This window comes from Trichosurus vulpecula, chromosome 6 (assembly GCF_011100635.1).
Source record: "Trichosurus vulpecula isolate mTriVul1 chromosome 6, mTriVul1.pri, whole genome shotgun sequence".
Taxonomy (NCBI): domain Eukaryota; kingdom Metazoa; phylum Chordata; class Mammalia; order Diprotodontia; family Phalangeridae; genus Trichosurus; species Trichosurus vulpecula.
Window position 1 is genome coordinate 209,252,919 of NC_050578.1, and position 21,400 is coordinate 209,274,318.

Consider the following 21,400-nt stretch of genomic DNA (forward strand, 5'->3'; position numbering starts at 1 on the left):
ATCAGATCTACATAAAAGAGACATTGGCCTGACAACTCTGTGAAGGATGACTTTTGGGTGAAGGATGAGAGAAAATAGAGGCATTGCTATTATAACAGTTCAGGTAGGTAGGAATGAGGGCCTAGATGACACTGCAGAAGTAGGAATGAAAGGGAGAAGAGATAAAGTTCTTTGCCCTTCTCTTTACATTCATCAGTTTATGGATTTAACTGTCATCTCTAAGCAGACTACACTCAGATCTATAAAGCCAGTTCTCATCTCTCATCTCTTAAATTCCAGAATTGGATCACCAACACACTGGATAATATTTTGTTTTCATAGGATGTTCCATAAGCATCTCAAAACTCACTATGTCCAAAACAGAGCTTTCCTCTAAAACCAGTCTTTCTTCCTATCTTCCCTATTTCTGTTGAGCAAATCATCATTCTTCCAGCTATTCAGGTTGTAGCCATCTTGGCAAAACTGTAGTCATCCTTAACCCTGGCCTCTCTCTCACCCCTACATCTAATCAGCTACTTCTTGTCCATTCCATCACCTCTAAATTTTCCACATCCATCCTCCTCTCTTTATTCATACTGCGACCAGCCAAATACTGGTCTCCATCCTCTCTTATATGGACTATTACAACAGCCTCCTAAATTGAGAGTCCTTGCCTCAAATCTCTCTACTTCACATTCTAAGAGGAACACAGCAAGGCCTGGGACAGAGCTATGAAAAACAACCAGAATTAGAGGACATGATATGGATGATGAAGCAGCAAATTAGAGAAAGGGGAGTGGTCAGAAAGGTAGCAGATACCCAGGAGATAACAGGGTCAGAGGAGAGAGTATATAAGAAAGGGCAGTCCACAATGTCAAACAGAAAAAAGACCATCAGATTTGAGAAGAGGTAACTTTGGAGAAAGCCATTTCAATTGAGTGATGAAGTCAGAAGCCAAAGTGCAAAGTGAGAGAAGAGAAAGTAGAAGCAATAATTGTGGACAATTTTTCTAGGAGTTTGGCTAAAAAAGAAGAGTGATACAGAATGATGGCTTAAGGGGATTATAGGGCCTTGTGAAAATATTTTAAAGATATGGAAGATTTTTATTAGAAAGAAACAATCTTCACAATGAAGTAAAAGGTTAGGGCATATGTCATAAGTGTGTAATGTGTTAGAGGACTAAGTAGAGATTTTTTTTTAAAAGGTTTGGGATAGTACCCTATGGAGGAGGAGACAGGGTAGAAATAGAAGAGAAGCCAGATGGCCAAAAGAAGCCTCCCCATAAGCCCAGAATCTCATATAGTACTCTGCACCTTTCTGATGCATTTATCATCGATTATTTTTCATTATAATTATTTGCAAATAGGTTATATCCCTTTATTAGTTTGTCATCTATAAGAAAGTAAGAATTGTGTACTATAAAAAGTTTTCTCTTTCCAAGCACATGAAATAGTACCCTGAACATAGCAGAAGCTTAATAAATACTTGCTAAATTGAATTCTTACCCATAAGAAAACCGTAATGTAAAAGACTACATTATAATATCTGAATCAATGTGTAATGAAATATTTCTGCTCATATGCCTGAAAATCAAAATTATCCCAGCATCTTAATCAAAATATTTTAGCAAGACACATACCCAAAGTATTAATACGATAGATGAACTCTTTAAAGATCTCCTTTTCTTGAAGAAATTCTACAGGAATTTCAGGAAGTGTTGTGCCAAAATCCCCCCCGGGTTTAGGTGACCATCCTAGTTTCCATACCTGTTAGGATATATTAAAGAAACAGAAATATCTTAATGAAACTGTGGCAACTTTTCATAGAGAGAATGGAAGAACTAGAGAAGATTTGAGACTTCAGTAATAATAATCAAGTCTTGATAAAGCCTATTGTGTGCTTGATGGATAAATTATATCAAGTTGGGTTAGCACTATCCAACTTTCTAGGCTCAGCCCTAGTTTTGAGACCTTACTGACATACCTGCTCTAAACTGATAAAGCATTTATGTCACTGTACCATGAAATTTAGCAATATTAATAATTCAAATAACTTTAAGATATGTTTATTAGGCACCTAACATGTGGCTATGTAACTGAGTGAGTGAAAGGAGATAAAAAATTAAATGAGACACATTCCTTGCCCTGAAGGTGATTACATTCCAGCAGGGTGAAGGATGAGATAAATACATGAACAATTATAATACAAATGAAGAGTTTCCAAGGCACTGTCCACCCAACAACCCAATGAGGTAGAGGGGTCTTGGGGGACAGGGAAAGGAACAAGCACTTATTAAGTGCCTACTGTGTGCTAGACACTGTGCTAAATGTTTTACAAATATTATCTCATTTAATCCTCACAACAAACCCAGGGGGCATGGTGCCATTGTTATTCCAATTTCACAGTTGAGCAAACTGCCACAAAGCTACAAAATTAACGGTACTGCAGTCCCATGGAAATAGAAAACAACATACTCACCAAGGGAGGCACTCTGGTATAGCTGTTGACGAGTGGCAGTCTAGCAAGGCTGATGATGATGTTTTTCAGTACGGGAGTAAGGAAAGCTGGAATGCCACTGTTCCTCTTGTGACCCAAAGCCAACACAGTCTGCAATGCTGCCACCATTTCTGCGATCATTTCACAAGCAGTGGTAATATACTTGGGAACTTAAGGAAATAAACAAATGCAGTTGGTATAAAACAGTTTTACCCACAGATAAATTCATATATAGGGATGCAGAAAGATGTCATGCATGTTTTATTAAGTATGACCATCTGGAATACCCACTAGTCTTATCAGACTTGAGAATTTCAAGCCTCACACTAGGAAACAAGCTAAGAACTAGTGAAATTACAATAAAATAACATCTTATAAGAAATATTTAGAGCAGCAAGTTTTTCTATTTGCAAAGAACTAAAAATGAAGTAGAAGCCTATCAATTAAGGAGTAGTTAAACAAGTTATAATACATGGCTGTAAGAGAATATTATTACGATGTGAAAAACAAGTAATGTGATAGATACTTAGGGAAAGACTTAGATGAACTGATGAAAAGTGAAGTGAGTAAAATGAGGAACACAATGTATACAATGCCAACAATAATATAAGTGGACAGAGCAACAACTGGAATGGAATGCTACAAATTTGTGTTGACCAAGCTTGCCCTCTAAGAAGAAAGAAGAGAATGCACCTTCCTCAGTTCTTTGTAGAGGTGGAGGATTATGGGTGAGGAACAGTATATACACAGGAAAATGGATAGCTTTCAGTTCTCAATTGACAATCAAAAGATATGAAAAGGCAATCTTCAAAGGAAGAAAGTGAAGCTATCAAAAGACATATAAAAATGCTCTAAATCACTAAAAATTCAAGAAATGCAAATTAAAACATCTCTGAGGTTTCACTCAACTCAATTAAAATGGCAAAGCTGTCAAAAAAAAAGAAAAATGACAAATTTTGGAGGGGCTATAAGAAAACAAATACTATAATGTCCTGTTGTGCCTTGTGGCAAAGGAATCTAAACGTGTTCTGTCACATCGCATGTGAACTTGTCTAGCCATTCTGGAAAGCAACCAGGAACTATGCCCAAAAAGTTACTAAACTGTGCATACCTTTGACCCAGCAACAGAAAAAGGAAAAGGATCCATATACAAAAATAGTTATAGCAGTAACCTACATAGAGTATGGAGGTAGTAAATCAACAAACATTTGTTATGCATTTACTATGTACTAGGCATCATGCTCTCAGCACTGGGGCTAGATACAAAGAAAGGCAAAAATATAATTTCTGTCTCAAGAGGCTCAAATCCTAATAGGCAAGGAAACATGCAAATAACAATCTACATACAAGATTTATACAATGCATATGGAAGGTACTCTCAGAGGGAAGGAGGAGAGCAGGAGACTGATGGGGGCAGTGTGTTTGGGAAAGGCCTCGTGAAGAAGGTGGGGTTTGAGCTGAATTTGAAATAAAGCCAGGAGCTGGAGGTGAGAAGGGAGATCTGGCTGAGTGGAGATTTGTGTGACATGATCCCCTACACCTGGGAAATATGTGAAGGGACTAGAGTGGGGAGAGACCTGAGGCAGAGGCACCACAATAGACTGATGTGAAGTGATGAGGGCTTATACTAGGGGGTGGCAGCTGTGGGAGTGGGGAGAATTCAACAAATGCAAGAGATGGGTGAAGGTATGTTGCAACAATTCAGCTAGCAGTTACTGTAAGGGTATAAGACCCACCAACAACCAGCACGCAGAAAGTTGCCAACACAGGTTCTTTGATCTGTTTTACTAAGGAAAGCAATGTTAAGGGGTTAACAATCTCAGTTTAATCAAATATACAAATATCATTCACTTAGTTCAGGGGAAAAAGCCAGGACCCTGAACTTCAGAGCAGATACAAACAAATTACACATATCAACAGACAGACCTCGTCTGATTCAAATCTCAATTCATAGTTACCAGAGTTTAACAAAGTCCAAACCATCAGGATTTATAAGCTGGGGGGCTTTTAGAGTCCCCACATCAACACACCACCAAGACTGAGAGCCCCAAGCAAATAGCTCTGTTCTCTCTTTTTATATACTCTTTAGCTGTCATCAAACATCATCCCAGGGACCAGAACTCAGGCTCCTACTATTGGTTCTGGTCTTAGCAACTCCCCTTAGGACCCTGAGGGCTTCATGCCCACATAGGTTTAGCACCTAGTAGATAGGGGTTTGGGCCTGGGGTTTAGCACCTGGTAAGACTCAATCAAAGACACCCAACTTAATTGATATTATGAGGTAGAAAGGCTAAGACTTGACAACAGGCTGAGTATATGGGGTGAGTTCAAAGGAGAAGTCAAGGCTGATGCTGAGGTTATGAGTCTGTGACTGGTAGAATGGCAGTGTCCTCAATTTTAATAGGAAAAGTTGAGAAGAGGAAGAGTTTGAAAGGAAAGATAATGAGGTTCTGTATTGGACATGGTGAATTTGAGATGCATACATGACATCTAGTTTAAGATGTCCATAAAGCATTAGTATGTAATGTCTTACTGACATAGTAAATTAACTGACATCTAAACTCAGAGTGCAAAACGTTCTCCCTTCTAAAAGAAAAAGGAAAAGAAACCAAGAAACCGCTTTCTGTTGTCCAACTCAGCAGGGAGAATAAAGTGTTGGTCCTTTAAAAATGAGAGGGTTTCAGGGTAAAAACAAAGCAGATTAAGAATAAAGAGGTACAAGAAAATCTTAACATGAGGAAGCTATATAGCTGTGACACAGAACCCACCTAGCCCTTGGCATGAAGTAATACATATGAGGCTCTTTCCACAGATAGGGAGGGGAAGAGAGTGAAGCAACTTCTAACATTCCATGGGAGATCTCCAGGGGCAGGAACAAAGGAAAATATCATTACAGAATAATAGTGAATACTACAGAAAGAGGAAATAAAGGAGTAGTTTTGGAAACAAATCACAAGAGTGACTAGGAGGCATGATATAGTAGCTATGAGAAATTTCAATTATTCAGGCTTCTGATGGATGCACAGGGAGCCTATCACCCAACAAACTAAAGTTTTTAAAAAACCATAAAGAAATAGAGAAAAGAATGGCCACAACCACTGCCTGGGGGAGACTGAAACAACAGCAAGAGAAAAACAGCAGGCAGGGCTGCCTGAATCTTACTTGCCTCTTTCACTGCTGAGAAGGAATTTTAGATGAGAATGAACCAAAACAATTAATAAGGAAATGTCATGCAACAGAAGCAGGGACTAGTAAGATGATCCCCTCGTGTACAGCATGAGCTCCATTTATCAGGCCCAGAGATGAGTTATTACTCACAGCCTGAAAGATCTGTCATTGCTGAGTTTGTCCATAATCCTGAAAAGACCCTGGGGAAAGGGAAACTACCAGAGGATGATAAGAGGGTAAATGTGATCCGGATTTTCAGAAAGGGAAGAGAATGGTGTATGAGGCATTCTGCATCTATCGAGAGAATGGATATGTTTCATTATTAGTTCTTCTGAACCAAAACTGATTACTATAATTACTCAGAGTTGAGCTTCCATTCTGTATTGTTTTCCTTGACATTATTACAAACCATATGTATACTGTTCTCATATATTGCATTGTTAAAAGGATGGTTAGTGAATATCTAGGGAAATAAGTAGGGATCACAAAGAGCAAGCTTGGCTTCATCAAGAACAGGTCATGTAAGACTAACTTCATTACCATTTTTGAAAGAGTTATTATGTCATGAGCAAATCACTAGGGGAAGCTACAGATATAGTTTTTCTATTCAATAAAGCAGGTGACAAAATGGTTCATGCTACCTTGTAGAAAAGTTGGAGGAATGTAGGTTAGATACTAGCACTGTTAAGCGAGTTCAGAATGAGCTGAATGGCCAGACCCAAAAAAGAGTATTAGTGGTTCAGTGTCAATCTGGATAAAAAGTTCTAGCAATGTGTCCTAGGGAACTGCACTTGACACTGTCTGCTTAAGATTTTTATCAAAGATGGCCATACGTATCCAACTGGCAGGTGATAAAAAGCCCAGAGGGATAAACAGAAAGGCTTATACTTGGGTTAAAGAAAAACAGCTTTCCAAGTATAAGATGGAGAGAGCTAGCCAGAAACCAGCTCATTAAGAAAGGATTTGGGCATTTTATCTTACTACATATTCAACATGAATCATAAGTATGACACCATAGCTTTAAGAAAGAATATGCCAGAGAGATTAAAATGCTGCTATATATTGTCCTGCTCAGACTACAACTGGAGGACTATGCTCAGTACTGGGCACTATAGCTAAGGAAGGATGCTGTTAAGGAAAAAAAACATGCAGAGGAAGGCAAGCAGGATGAGGCAGGGCTCTGAGATTATGACACCTGAGCACTGGCTGAAAAAAATTATAGAGGCTTCACTTGTAGAAAATACAACTTGGGGGATGTTTTGGGTTCTTCTGAAGGGTTGACATGTGGAAAATTAATTAGACGTGTTCTGCTTGGGCCCAGAAAGCAGAACTAGGAGCAGTGGATAGAAGTTACAGTGGTAAATAGAAGCTCGTGATAGTTGAAAACTTCCTAACAATCTGAGTTATGCAAAAGCAGAACAGATGCCTTTAGGAGGCAGCAGGTTTCCTTCCTCAATGTCTTCAAGAAGAGGCTGGATGATCAATTTTAGTTATGTTATAGAAGGGATCCTTTTTCAAAAATAGATTAGACTAGAATAGAAGTCCCTTCTGGTCCATTAGAACTGCGATTCTGGGATTCTGGGATGACCTGAGTAGTTGTGCTTACTCCCCACTGAAAAGCACAGAGGCAGCAGCTTCCTGTTACCCTGAAATTAATAATAAGGTATCTGCTGTGGTCCTGGGGCAGGTATCCAAGACAAGGATGTAACAAAGACATGTCTACTTCTATTGATTCAGATACAAATAATCCTCTCAGAAAGAAAAACACTGCAGAAGCAGAAGGAAAGAAACTGCAGACTTTAGTTAGCAAGAAATGGTTCTTTCACCTCTGTGGGCAATCAAAAGTGAGGCTTCAAAAAAGAAAGGCAAATATGTGGTTAAGACTACATTGTCTCCAAAGGAATGAAAAAATGGAAGACAATGTGAAATATCTCATTGGAAAAACCACTGACCTGGAAAATAGATCCAGGAGAGATAATTTAAAAATTATTGGACTACCTGAAAGCCATGATCAAAAAAAGAGCTTAGATATCATCTTTCAAGAAATTATCAAGGAGAATTGCCCTGATATTCTAGAGCCACAGGGCAAAATAGAAATTGAAAGAATCCATCGATCGCCTCCTCAAATAGATCCCAAAAAGAAATCTCCTAGGAATATTGTTGCCAAATTCCAGAGCTCCCAGATCAAGGTGAAAATACTGCAAGCAGCCAGAAAGAAACAATTTGAGTATTGTGGAAACACAATCAGGGTAACACAAGATCTAGCAGCTTTTACATTAAGGGACTGAAGGGCTTGGAATATGATATTCTGGAGGTCAATGGAGCTAGGATTAAAACCAAGAATCACCTACCCAGCAAAACTGCTCCAAGGCAAAATATGGACTATCAATAAAATAGAGGACTTTCAAGCTTTCTCAGTGAAAAGACCAGAGCTGAATAGAAAATGTGACTTTCAAACACAAGAATCAAGAGAAGCATGAAAAGGTAATCAAGAAAAAGAACAAGAAAAAGAAATTGCAAGGGACTTGCTAAAGTTGAACTGTTTTGTTTACATTCCTACATGGAAAGATGATGTGTATGATTCATGAGACCTCAGGATTAGGGTAGCTGAAGGGAATATGCATATACATATATATATATATATATATATGTCTATGTATATATATAAGTGAATGAGCATGTATGTATATATGTATGTGTATATATACATAGAGAGAGAGAGAACGGGCACAGGGTGGGTTGAAGACGAAGGGAAGATATCTAAAAGAAATAAAATCAAATTAAGGGATAAAAGAGGAATATATTGAGAGAGAGAGATAGGGAGAGATAGAATGGGGTAAATTATCTTGCATAAAAGTGGCAAGAAAAAGCAGTTCTGTGGGAAGAGAAGAGAAGGCAGGTGAGGGAGGAATGAGTGAAACTTGCTCTCATCAGATTTGACCTGAGAAGGGAATACCATACATACTCAATTGGGTATCTTACCCCACAGGAAAGAAGAAGGAAGAAGATCAAAAAAAAGGGGGGCTGATAGAAGGGAGGGCAGATGGGGGTGGAGGTAATCAAAAACAAACACTTTCGAAAGGGGACAGGGTCACGGGAGAAAATTCAATAAAGGGGGATAGGTTAGGAAGGAGCAAAATATAGTTAGTCTTTCACAACATGAGTATTGTGGAAGGGTTATACATAATGATACACATGTGGCCTATGTTGAATTGCTTGACTTCTTAGGGAGGGTGGGTGGGGAAGAGGGGAGAGAATTTGGAACTCAAAGTTTTAAAAACAGATGTTCAAAAACAAACAAAAAAAAGTTTTTGCATGCAACTAGAAAATAAGATATACAGGCAATGGCGTGTAGAAATTTATCTTGCCCTACAAGAAAGGAAGGGAAAAGGGGATGGGAGGGGAGTGGGGTGACAGAAGGGAGGGCTGACTGGGGAACAGGGCAACCAGAATATACGCCATCTTGGAGTGGGGGGGGGGGGAGGGTAGAAATGGGGAGAAAATTTGTAATTCAAACTCTTGTGAAAATCAATGTTGAAAACTAAATATATCAAACTGAAAATAAATAAATAAATATTTGAGAAAAAGACTACATTGTCTGACTTAGTGACACTGATCAATACAATGATCCACCACAACTCTAAAGGACTCATGATGTAAAAGACACCTTTAGACAGAGAACGGATAGATTAGGGTGCAGATTGTGGTATTTTTCCCCCTTTCTCTATGGGAACATGGCTAATGTGGAAATACGTTTTGCATGACTTTTTATGCAACAGATGGAGAGGGAATTAAGGGAGGGAGGGAAAGAGGTAATGGGTTTGCATCCTTACTAAAGGTCCTTCAGTAGTTTTGTCTTAGAAAGAATTTTTATTCTAGTGCAGCCTGGGTGAAATGACTTCTGATGCCTAGCCTAATGATGAGATTCTATTATACATCCTTCCGGTAAGCCTCACACCAAGAGCGATCCAAAATAGGAACTTTTTTCTTAGATGGAAAAAATTTTTTGAACAAAGCAAGAAAACTTGTGCCATAAAACTCACCCTGCACATCAGAATCAACTTCATCTTCACTGATTCCTCTTGGAGCATTCTTCCTTCTTTCTGGGCTAAGAAGTTGGTCTCCAGGTTGAACTGCAACTAAAATTATATAAAGATCAAAAAAAGTTTTTAATGTAGTTTAATAATTATATATAAAATATCATACTACCTTAGCCTTAAGAATTCAAAGCAATGGTTCTATGCTCCATCAATATGATAGCATAGATGACTTCCTATCCTTGGTCTTCGATAAGAGAATCACTTGACTAAGCAACAAATCAATTACTCAGCAAGTAGTTAATAAGCATAAGTTAATACTCCAGTACTGTACTTTGAGCTGACTATATAAAGATTAATTCTTGAAACTCTTCATATTCACAAGGAAGCAGATTTTAAAATTCTGGCTGTTGATTAGTTACACTCTGACCCTCTTTAACTTTCATATCTGAAATTTTTTTTCATCAGTGACTATTTAACAATTCATTAGAGCCAACACACAATTTCTCGAATCTGGAATTCTTGCCTTTGGATAATAATCCCTGAAACTTTATTTGTAAGTTATTTATTATAAATAATCAGATTAAAACCATTCATACAATTGACCTTCAAAATAACACTGTATAAAGTTCAACTTTCTAGAAAGTAAAAATTTAAAACATCCTCTAAGTTCCACAAAGTAAAAATTTAAAACATCCTCTAAGTTCCACTAAATAATATTCAATTTTAAAAAATTTTGGGCAATGATCCTTAGCAGGTCTTTTTCACCTTTTTTTTTTTTTGTAAAGGAAAAGCCATTTTAATTTCACAATATATAAGCATTAAAATGTGGCAGAGAAACATCTGTTACAAATGAAACCAGGGGAAAAGTAATCTTTTTAAATGTGATCTTATTAATCTAATGTTCATTTAAGACTAGGAACACCAAACACCAAACCAGGCCCAGGGATCAAAAAGCTAACATAAGGTTTAAAAGTAATTCTAGGAAATGTACAACCTCTGGCCTAAATGCTAAAATACTGAACAGTATCAGATCCCTTATGAAAGAATTAAGAAAAAAAAATCCAATGACATGTTTTACTCACTTGCTTCTAGAATAAATCGAACACAGTGAATTAGGGAGCACACATGGGTGACATACTCTACTGATGACAACATATTCCAAAGACCAGGCAGATGCAATGTTAGACAGCAGCAATCCAGGACAGCCTGCAGATCCATACTTAATGGCACCTGCTCATGTATTAAGTGCCATGACAGGGCCTAAAATAGGAAAATATAAATTTGAAATGCAATTAAACTTTATTCTTTGTAAAGCTTAAAACATGCCATATGTGAGTTGTTAATGTGAACTGTTGATTCAATGATCATTTGTAATGAAAGCACTGTGTACAAGGGGCACTGTGCAAAGCTACAGAAGAGAGATAAAATCAAGACATGAAGACTGTCCCTACCCTTCAGCATACAGTTCAACAGAGGGATAAGTCACAAAGATAAAACAGATGTCAACATAAAACTATAAACCACAACATTACATAATATATTAGACAGGTACAAATAAGGTACTATGGGAAATACATGGGGGAGAAAATCAAGGATGCTTTAAAAGTTACACCTTTTCCTTTTATTAAAACCCAGATTTTATTCTGAGAATAGGAAGCTCTAACGTAAGTCCCTTGATCAGGGCAGAGGAATCCTAAAAAAAAATATTTATCGTTTGGGCCCAAATGCCTTATTTGTCCTCTTCATCTACTGGGAAAATGCAGTAGATGTGACCTTCCCTGAAGTACCCAGACAATATTCTCCTTCACATTCTAATCATCTCTACGATGTAAGTTGTCTGAAAAGCAAAACACTTGATGAGAAATTCCACTCCCCCTAAGAGTTTGTTTTTCCTTTGGAAACTTTTGCAGGGTCTCTAAGGCTCACTGTCATTTGTGGGCCTGCTTCCTGTTTTTGCTGTCAGAATATACAATCTGCCTTTAATGAGCCATCATCTCCCTAAATGCTTCATAACGGACAATACACATGCACTTAGTAGGAATACAAACCTCTACTCACTATATGAAAACCACTGTGATTTCCAACATGGTCAATTTCTACTTGCCTAAAATGCCCATGTCTTTTTCAAACTAACACACAGCACAGTGACTGCATACACTGTATTTAAAGGGACATTTTTGAAATGAAGGGCATATCCCTGTCTCTACTAAATTACCTCAAACTTCTACCAAAAAGAAAGTATGACCAGTGAAAACAGTCACTAATCAAACATCAACAATATGCCAAGAACTCCATGAAGCAATAAATCCTAACTCTACTACTTTTAACCGAATGGGGCTCTCTATTGCAGGTTAGTTACCCATAATCACCCAGCCCTAGTCCTATTCTCTCGAGACTCAATGACACCTTTAAATAGGAATGCAAATAGGTTACTGAGTCCCTCACCACTCCTATGCTCTTACCTCAAGTGCCACCACGACAAATTTCAGAATGTCCCTCTCTTTTTCAGGGGGAAGTTGAAGATGACTTGGTAATTTAGAAAATAGTACTAAGTACTGAGCAAGGGCACAGGCCAGGGTAGTAATTGACTGATAAATCACAGCATTTCCTGGAAAAGAATTTAATTGGTAGAGAAATCAAGAAGGTTTAAAAAACATGCAATTACAGGGTTAACAACTTTCAAAAAAATCCGCCACAAAGATATTAAATTTTAGTTAAAATACTTAGAAGTGCTATTCAATTTAGATCAAGTTCAAATAGTTAAAATGTATTAGCCAAAGAGCATTCACCAAGCATTTGCATCTGTTTCATAACGTACTTTAGAGAAGGATTTTATGTAATCTAATTTGATCCTCATACAAGTGTAGAGAGTGTGTCCTCGTCTTACATTCATTTCACAAATGAGTAAACTTGAGCTCAGAAAGGATAAACAATTGGTCTAAGGATTCCACAAATAAGAAGCAACCCTGAAACAGGGCATTTGGACTCCAAGCTGAATGGCTGTTCCCCACACAGAGGACACTGCAGGCAACCCTATCAAATAAGAGCTAAACAAGGGTGGCTTTTTTTTTTTGATTACCAAAGAGATCGCTTAGCTGATTCCAGTAGGCTGAGGTCTCAATGGCTAAAAGGGGCTGGAAAACATGATGGTTGGGTGGAAGTTGCTGCACCAGGCTGGTCACACGGTCCAGGGTCACTGACCGGGCTGTCTCAAAGAGGCTGCTACTCTGACCGCCGGAGATTTCACGGATGCCAAGACTTAAGCAAGGAGCTAAGAGGGATAAATTGAACTCCTGAAATCACAAATGTCAAAGGTAAAGGATGAGAGGCTACATATTTCCATCAGGGAAAAAAGCAAATAGAAAGGATGACAGAAAACAACCCTGTAGCATATCTATGCAGTAAATTACCAGAATGCTAATTGTAGAGGATTATCTCAGCCATCAATAAATTACTGTTTCATTTGTTCTATATTTCACACACTAGACACCTGAGGGTTGCTGGCTTCTTCATCAATTTCATTACAATGGATCTCTTATATAGCTCATATACAGAGATGAGCTGGAGATGAACAGGACCTTGAAGGCCATCTAAGCCAACCACATCATTCTATACTCGAAGAAACTGAGCCCCAAGAGGCCAAGTGACTTGACTACAGTCACTCCACTAATGTCAGAGAGGGGATCTGAACTCAGGTCCTTGGATGCTAGAACCAGTGCTCTTCTCCAGAAACCCTGCAACCTCACAAGCCTTTTCCTTTATGTTTCCTTTGCATACCCAGCTAAGAACAAGTCAATAATTTCCAAGTCTGAAAAATTCTTCTCATTAATTTAGGCTTTCTTATTTATTCACTGTAAGTGGAACCAAAATGTGGAATAGCCATTACAATACAACCAAGTCAAGCAATTCAAGGCAACTTTTGTTCTTAGGTTTATTAATAGTTTACATCTACAGCACTCTATATAGTTACTTGAACTGCTGATATCTTTTTTTAGCAGCTTGTATTAATTATCTGCCTTTACTAACATCCTACAGACTTTATTTGTTCTTAATCTATATAATTTGGGGTAGTCCTTTAAAGTACTCCAGCAATTTCAAGCCTAAAGGTTGGTTCAATGAGAGCAGTTTGCTTAGGGATCCCTAAAAGATAGCTAAAGAAGGACAATCTATTAATCAGGAAGTGACTCCAGAGGAGAGAGGAACAGCAGTCAAATCAGGAAATCAGACACTTCCCAGGTCTTCATGGGCTGTATCATCACAGTCCAGCCTCATTGGTTGCCAGAGATGCTGTAGAAGGTATTCATGAATGAGGAATGGGACTAAACTGCATCTCTAAGGTTACTTTCAACTGAGAAAATCTATTATTATTTTTAAAAATGAACTCCCAAAACACTAGGTTTCATTTTCCTTTGAAAACTTAACCCAAAACAAACAATTTTAGTTAGTGAACATTAATTTATTTTTATATATTTGGAAATTCTGCAAATAGGACACAAAATGTGGTACATTCAAATATAAGTGACATGCTTTTTAATGACAAATACTAATCTGGATTTTTGTATTATCTGTCATGTTAAAGATTCACTCGTTTCCATTATAAGTGATACTCAAAAAAAAATTGGTGATGTTCTGGAAAAATCTTCATTTTCTTTAATTATATGAATGGCTGAATTTAACTCAACTATCCTAGAAGGCTAATGTTGGTACGATTAACAACATTCCCTATATGTATTTAACATATAATAAATCTTACCATGAGAAATACCCTTAAACAGAACAGTTATATTCTTTATACATTTCAAGAACAGCCTGTTGCCTACTGGACAGTATATTTCAAGTATGGTATATTATCTACTAAATAACTGGAACTAAATGTAAATGGAACCAAATAATGTAACAGATTACCCCTTCTTTTTGCACAAAGAATACTTACCTTATTCATCATGAAGGAGGCCAGTTCACCAGGAGGAATTCTATTTACCAGCTCTGCACCTTCCAGCAGTGCCGAGTCTGACTTAGTGCAACACTGAGATTTGACTAGAGACACATACCAATCCTGAAAGAAAAATGATTAACTCTTTCGTTTTAATGGTCTGTATGAAAGAGTTTCGAAAGACAAGTCCTTTCTTTCAAAACCCACTCAATTTCATCTAGGCTCAAGAATAATTTTTCCTTTGATCAAGCACAGGCTAACTCCCACTTCATTCAAACAAGTGTTACATTTCACCTCTACCAAGTGCCCAACTCACAGCACAGGTTGCCAGCTAGGCTGAAGCAGCAAGGCATTACATGCCAGGCACAACAAATCACCACCACCTCAACCCTGACCACCATCTCCCCTAAGACCCTGAGGGAGAAAGCCTCAGGCCCTCAAACCAAGAGAGTTGCAAGTAGAAATACTTCCAGCCCAGTGGCCTCATCCCGGGAAACAATCCCTGACCACTGCTCCTTCAGGGCTACAACCACAGCTACTGATGACCCAGAAATCAAAGTTCTTGCCACCAAAATCCTTGGCCCTGTCAACTGATTTGACATCAGAAACCAATGATTTGTATTGGTATAAATGACATTAAAGAATAGGCAATTACATCTGTTTTGCCACTGCGTGAAGGACCATGGGACCTTTCTGTCTGACTTGCTATGAAAACCTTCCTGTGTTCTATTCCCCATTAGAAGGTGACCTCCTTGAGAGCAGAAATTGTCTTACTTTTCTACTGGGACTTAGCACAATGCTTTACATAAAGGAAATGCTTTAATCATTCATTCCACAAAACTGTTATCATTAAGCAGTCATATCTCTCCAGTCCTAAAAATAAGTGCTATATGAAAGTGAAATAGAAGGTAGTAAATGCCCTTTCACAAAAGGTCTTGATAATAATAACAATAAAAACAACCAACATTTATATAGCACTTTGAGATTTGCAAATACATGCTTATCTTATCTGAACCTCCAGACAACCCGGTGAGGTACATGCTATTACCACCTAAATTTTACAGATAAAGAAACTGAGACCAAGAGAGATTAAGTGACTTACCCAGGGTCACACAGCTTAATAGTAAGTGTTCTGAATTAGGATTCAAACTTAGGTCTTCCTGACTTTAAAACTAAATTCAAAAAAGTGCCTTAATTTTTATCCAATCTTTAAAGCTCACTTCTAATGTAAACTTCTACTTCTCCATGAAGCCTTCCTGACCTCGATTTCATTTTTTATCTTTCCACTCCATTTATCATGTATTAATGAATATTACTGTTATTTGAGTAAATATCTTGAAGCCTTCTTAGACTATAATCTCCTCAAAGGCAGGATCTGTGCTTCAGCTATTTGTGTATGACGATAAACACATTACGCATACAGCATTTACTTAAAGGTTCAAAACTAAATTTTATGTTTCATGTAAATGTATATGTAGAGCCTATGTTGGGTTGCATGCCATCTTGGGAAAGGGGGAGGAAGAGAAAATTTGGAATTCAAAAGCTTGTAGAACTAAATGTTGTAAACAAAAAATAAATTAATTAATTTTTAAAGTGAATTTTGAAATGCTTAATTTTGCATGCAATTCCTTTTTGCCAGGCCTCAGGGCTATGAATATCACTTGCTTTGCCAGAGATCATGACTGATGATTGTAGGATGCTCTTACAGGATACCCTGTCCTCCTTTGCTTTTTGAACCCTCTCCCCTCGTGAGTTACCAGCTCTATTCTTTAGGGCTGTGAGACTTAAAAGTTAGCTATACTAAAATAGGAAGGACAGATACTCATCTAGAAATCTAAAGTGCAAGGGTGGCACTAAAGTCCCTGTTTCTCCAAAAGGAAAGGAGAAGAAACCTGAACTCCATTAGTCAAGTCTTTCTCCGCAAATTACTTTTCTCAATAAGTTTCTTTTGGAGGATAAAGAAAGCAACATGAGCCAGGTCTTCAGTGAGGGTTCTATTGACACCATATACAGTAACCTGCAAAATGCCTGACTCCATTAAATAAGCAGAGAAGGGTGAGGATGGTTGTTGGAAAGTAATCTCAGATGCAGATGAGGGTGAGAAGAGCCAGGTAAAAGAATACAATGCACAAAGGGATCAAAGAAGAGACATGAGCACTGGGAGTGAAGAAAACATCTGTAAAACTGGACTGTTCTTTAAATCTGAATAGCCTTTCTACAGTAAGGTAACTCAACCTGTCATTGTCCCCATTCAGTTGCCTACATTCATATCCTCACATCTCTACTTTGGAGTTCAATTCACCCCCTAACAAATGAATGACCAACCAATATTTCCTTTTTTTAATAAGAAAAAGCTTCCCTATTTCCTCCCAAGTGCTTCGGCCCTAACCCCAGAAGCCCAAAAGTGGGAAATGTCAAGAGAGTTGCTATCCTACCTTTGTCTTATTATCAAGGCCGCTGTCCCCCTTCTACCTCAATATAAAATGAGAGAGCCAAAAGCTAAACAATTCTAAGACCTTTAACTGGTCAAACTTACAAGCCTTCTTCTCCCTAGGGTACCATACCACATGCTCTAAGACAGCATGCTCTAAAAAAGCCCAAAAAGATTTTTAGCCCTGCTGTGTCCATCTACACCCATGGATATTACAAGCTAAGGTTGTTTTATAAGACAGTGTATACTTGTCAATAAAAGCTCTGTTCACTTACTTGGTCTGGATTTATCATCTCTAGTGACAAGTGATTTTCCCCATCCAGGGGGTGTGAAGTGACTACAGGAGAAGGGCTAGCTGTCTCTGGTGCTACTGTACGACGAAACCTGTCCAGCAGGGAATAGAGTCTTTGGTGTCTGAAATAAAAGTGAAATAAAAACACAGGAACTTGGAGTACAGGTGATCCTAAAGACTGCCTGGTTTAACCCCTACCAACAACAATCTATTTAAAATTATAGATTTGACCACAGAAATAAGGAATTCTGAAAATTAGTAATAGATTGCAGTTACATGAAATGGTAAAAGCATGGATAGAATGAGAATAAGCATGTAATACTGTAAACATGGGTGGTATTTAAGGTACCAATCAGAATGAGACTAATCAGATTAAAAAACAACAAATTTACAGAAAATGATGCTGTTTTTAATTCCAAGTCATAGCTATGATTTACTCCCATTAGAAAGACCAATTTCCTAAAACTTTATTCTCAGTGAACATTTGCAACAGGCAATGTAAAGTATTCTAAGAATCTTGGAGTTGGAAGGCCTAACACCTGCCAATCCTCAGCTATCTGATTTTGGAAGAGTCACTTGACCTCAATGGGCCTCAGTTTCCTCATCTGAATAATGAGGATAAAAAGAGTTATGTTACTTGGCTCAGAGGATGACTGGGGGGGGGGCAGTAATTGAAATCACAGCCCTAGTTCAATGGCTAAGAAGCTAGAAAATTCTGGCAACAAACTCTTTCCCTGTCACGTGATATCGAGCCACCCTAATTTCAAGGCCACCTGGTGACGCACTTTTCTGCACAGCAGCTCATTAAGACCATTTAGAAGGGGATACAGGGGTTTTGGACTGCACTGGTGGAGGAAGCACCAAAACCTATGAAATTTCAGATGCAACATACTACTATATAATACTTAACAGATGCACACGCAAGAAGCAAAAAGCCCATCACAAGTTCAGAAAGCTAGAATTCCTTAATTATTTCCTACTTAAACACCTAACCCTTAAACACAACCTGAAATTTCTGCCACTGTAGAGTCATATGTCGAAAGGCTCGTTTCCTTAGGAATAAGAGACAGACTAATGCCCAGCTTCACACTGGGCCTTCTAGCTTGAGAATGTCAAGCTCAAAAATTACAACAAAATCTATTTCGGAATAAAGAGGCAAAAAATTCAGAAGTCACCAGTTGTCCTCAACTGCCCACCAAAGTTGTGGTGTAAAATCAACACAGGACTTAAAAGTCATCCAAAAAAAAAAAAAAAGGCAGATAAACTGGGCTGAACACAGATGAGTTACAAGCACTTAAGAGACTCAGTTTTCTCATCTGTAAAATGCAGATGATAAAAATAACACTTAAATCCCCAAACTACTGGGGGGGGGGGGTGAATTAAATGAAACAAAGTATAACTTATTCCTAGGTTTATATTCTACCATTTTCCTCATTGCCCTACCACGAGCTTCTTAGTCTCCACCTCTGAAATGTCAACCTCTGATATACAAGTGTCTGTCTCCCTCCCTCCCTCCTTCCCTCTCTCTCTCTCCTTCTCTCTCCCCTTCTTCTTTCTCTCCCTTCCTCCTTCTCTCTCTCCCTTCTTCCTTCTCTCTCTCTCCCTTCTCCCTCTCCCTCCCTCTCTGTCCCCATCTCTTCCCCAGTTCCACTTTATATGAAGTTCTATCCCCTCCTTGTGAGACTGGCCTTCTTGCTATTCCTCCCACCAGACACTTTATCTTCCAGCTCCCAGCTTTTCCAGGGGCTGTCCCCCATGCCCATAATTTTTTCAATTCTTAGCTCAATCCCAGGCCCTCCTTGTTTTTCTTCAAATCCCAACTAAAATCCACCTTTTACATGACTTTTCCTAAGGTCCCTTAATACTGGTACTTTCTCTGTTGATTATCTTCATTTTATATTGTATGCCTTATTTGTATATAACTTTTTGTCTCCCCATCAGATTGTGAACTCTGGGAGCAGGAGCTGTTTTTTTGTTTTATTTTTGTTTTGGGGGTGTGGATTGCCAGTGCTTAGTACAGTGCCTGGCACACAGTAAGCACTTCATAAATACTTGCTAATTGACATTCTAGTGCAAGTTCCTTGAGGGCAGGGATGGTCTTGCTTACCTATGTCTGAATCCTCAGGGCTTAACTCAATGACGGGTATATACAGAGGTTTAATAAATGCTTTATTTATATATGCAAAATACTGTATAAAATTAAAATATGTAAAAGTCTACTGTTTTATAATTACATTATTATTACTACTACTGTTTCTGCTGCTACTGTGGCTGCTACTGTAGATCTCACAGGTCTCAAGGACATTCGTCTTTCAAACTTCTTATTTAGATCCAAAACATAAGCAAATATCAAGAAAATGAGTAAAAGCTACAGTAAATGTATTTTTAAGCACGAAAATGCTGTATTCTACATCAGGGCTGTCCAAAATGCGGCCCGCGGGCCTACAAGCATAGAAATTTACATAAATGCTTTAGTAAACAAAGCTGAAGCAGAGCTACTGCAGAGCTCTCACTAAAATGGCAAATCAAAATATATTATCTATTGTTTCAATAAAAACCTAAGGCTGGACAGCCCTGTTCTACATGACTGATACGTTTTATATAGACTTTGCAAATACAACTTGATGAAAGAAAATGGTGGTTTTCCTTGACGTTTTTCCATTTAGCAGAGAGATGTTTCTGTAAAATTATCAGTATTTGGCTTGTCAAGGAAGAAGCCAAAACCTAAGTCAGGTTTTTCTGACTCCTATTTCAATACTGCAGTAATTAATTAGATAATGTTTATTCCAAATGTTAGAAAGATGAGAATCATTTTCAAATTCATGTCCAACTTCTTTGACAATGAGTGGCTTCACCTGATATTAAATATTTGTCAAAAGACCTGGTCTTCCACACCTTGTGCAATAGCTGTGCTCTTAAAAAGTCATTTGTTCAAAAAAATACTATTGGCCACAACCCGTCACATTTATATAGTGTTTTAAGGTTTATAAATCAAAATATCATTAAGTAGAAAAGGACCTTAGCGGTCACTTCTCACCCCCACAACCAATATTTTATAGATGAAGAAACTAGGAGGAGAGGAAGAGGGAAAGGGACAGATTTAGGGAGAGGTTGAGGGAGAGAGAGTGAGAGAAGGAAAACAAGAGGGATAGGGAGTGAGAGAGGTAGAGGGAAAAGCGGAGGAGGGAGGTAGTAAAGAGAAAGGAGGGAGAGGGAGGGGAGAACAAAGAAAGAGACATGGAGAGGGAGACACCTAGAAATCCAGATGACCTAACACCTCTAACACAATTTTCTTCCACTTGTCTGTTTCTAAATGAATTTAATTTTGTAAATCAAGTACAAAATAGGAGACTACACAATTTAAAGACATGGTTCAATGAACCTCTTGTAAAACAGTCTTCCTGTCACTTAAATAATTACTTAAATCTCCCACTCCAATTTAAATGCCTTTTAAGTTTAGATATTGGGTTTTTCTTGAAGCATTCACTTGCATTGAAAAGTATTACCTCTGAGCTAATCCACTTTTTTGAAGATATTCCTGAATTCTATTCAGTTCTTCCACAGGTAACTGTGACATGCTGTTCTGTAGAAAAAAGGGACATACATGAACCAAAGATTCCTATACTTTTTTAAGAGGATCAAATATCATATTACATGAGATATCTTTTAAAAGGCAGGTCAAAACAAAGATAAATAGATGTGATATGCACATCAAACATAAAAGGAATGAGAAATCACACTTGTTTTGGCCAGCCAGTAAGTTATCCATCAATAAGAAAATGCTCTGGATAAAAACATGTAGTTGTACTGACCGCACTGGCAAGTTTAAATTAGATATCGAAATCAAGGTTTTGTTTCTGTACCTGTAAGTTGGCAGCCAAAAGCATTTCTACTCGACGACAAGCAAGCGTGTCAACCATGCGAGCCAGCACACGGAATGGCGTACACAAAAGCTTGTCCACGTACAACATGAGCACAGCACCCGACTGGCTGAGGTGAATCCCCTCTAAGCACTGCAGTGTCTTCTTCAGGGTTGTTGGCTACATTGTTGGACAAGAAAA

At 38.1% G+C, this 21,400-nt stretch overlaps 1 protein-coding gene across 2 annotated transcripts in view; it reads right to left on the reverse strand.

The window, feature by feature from the left end:
- The window catches only part of HTT (huntingtin), a 220,064-nt gene that overhangs the window by 54,852 nt on the left and 143,812 nt on the right, over positions 1-21,400 (reverse strand). For both annotated transcript variants that reach the window (XM_036762807.1, XM_036762808.1), the window contains 10 exons: positions 21,203-21,379; positions 20,846-20,922; positions 17,323-17,461; positions 14,617-14,739; positions 12,763-12,976; positions 12,146-12,291; positions 10,766-10,943; positions 9,687-9,782; positions 2,458-2,645; positions 1,619-1,745 (listed from right to left, as the gene is read on the reverse strand). In XM_036762807.1, the coding sequence (XP_036618702.1) occupies positions 1,619-1,745; positions 2,458-2,645; positions 9,687-9,782; positions 10,766-10,943; positions 12,146-12,291; positions 12,763-12,976; positions 14,617-14,739; positions 17,323-17,461; positions 20,846-20,922; positions 21,203-21,379 (1,465 nt within the window). The remainder of the gene's footprint in view (positions 1-1,618; positions 1,746-2,457; positions 2,646-9,686; positions 9,783-10,765; positions 10,944-12,145; positions 12,292-12,762; positions 12,977-14,616; positions 14,740-17,322; positions 17,462-20,845; positions 20,923-21,202; positions 21,380-21,400) is intronic.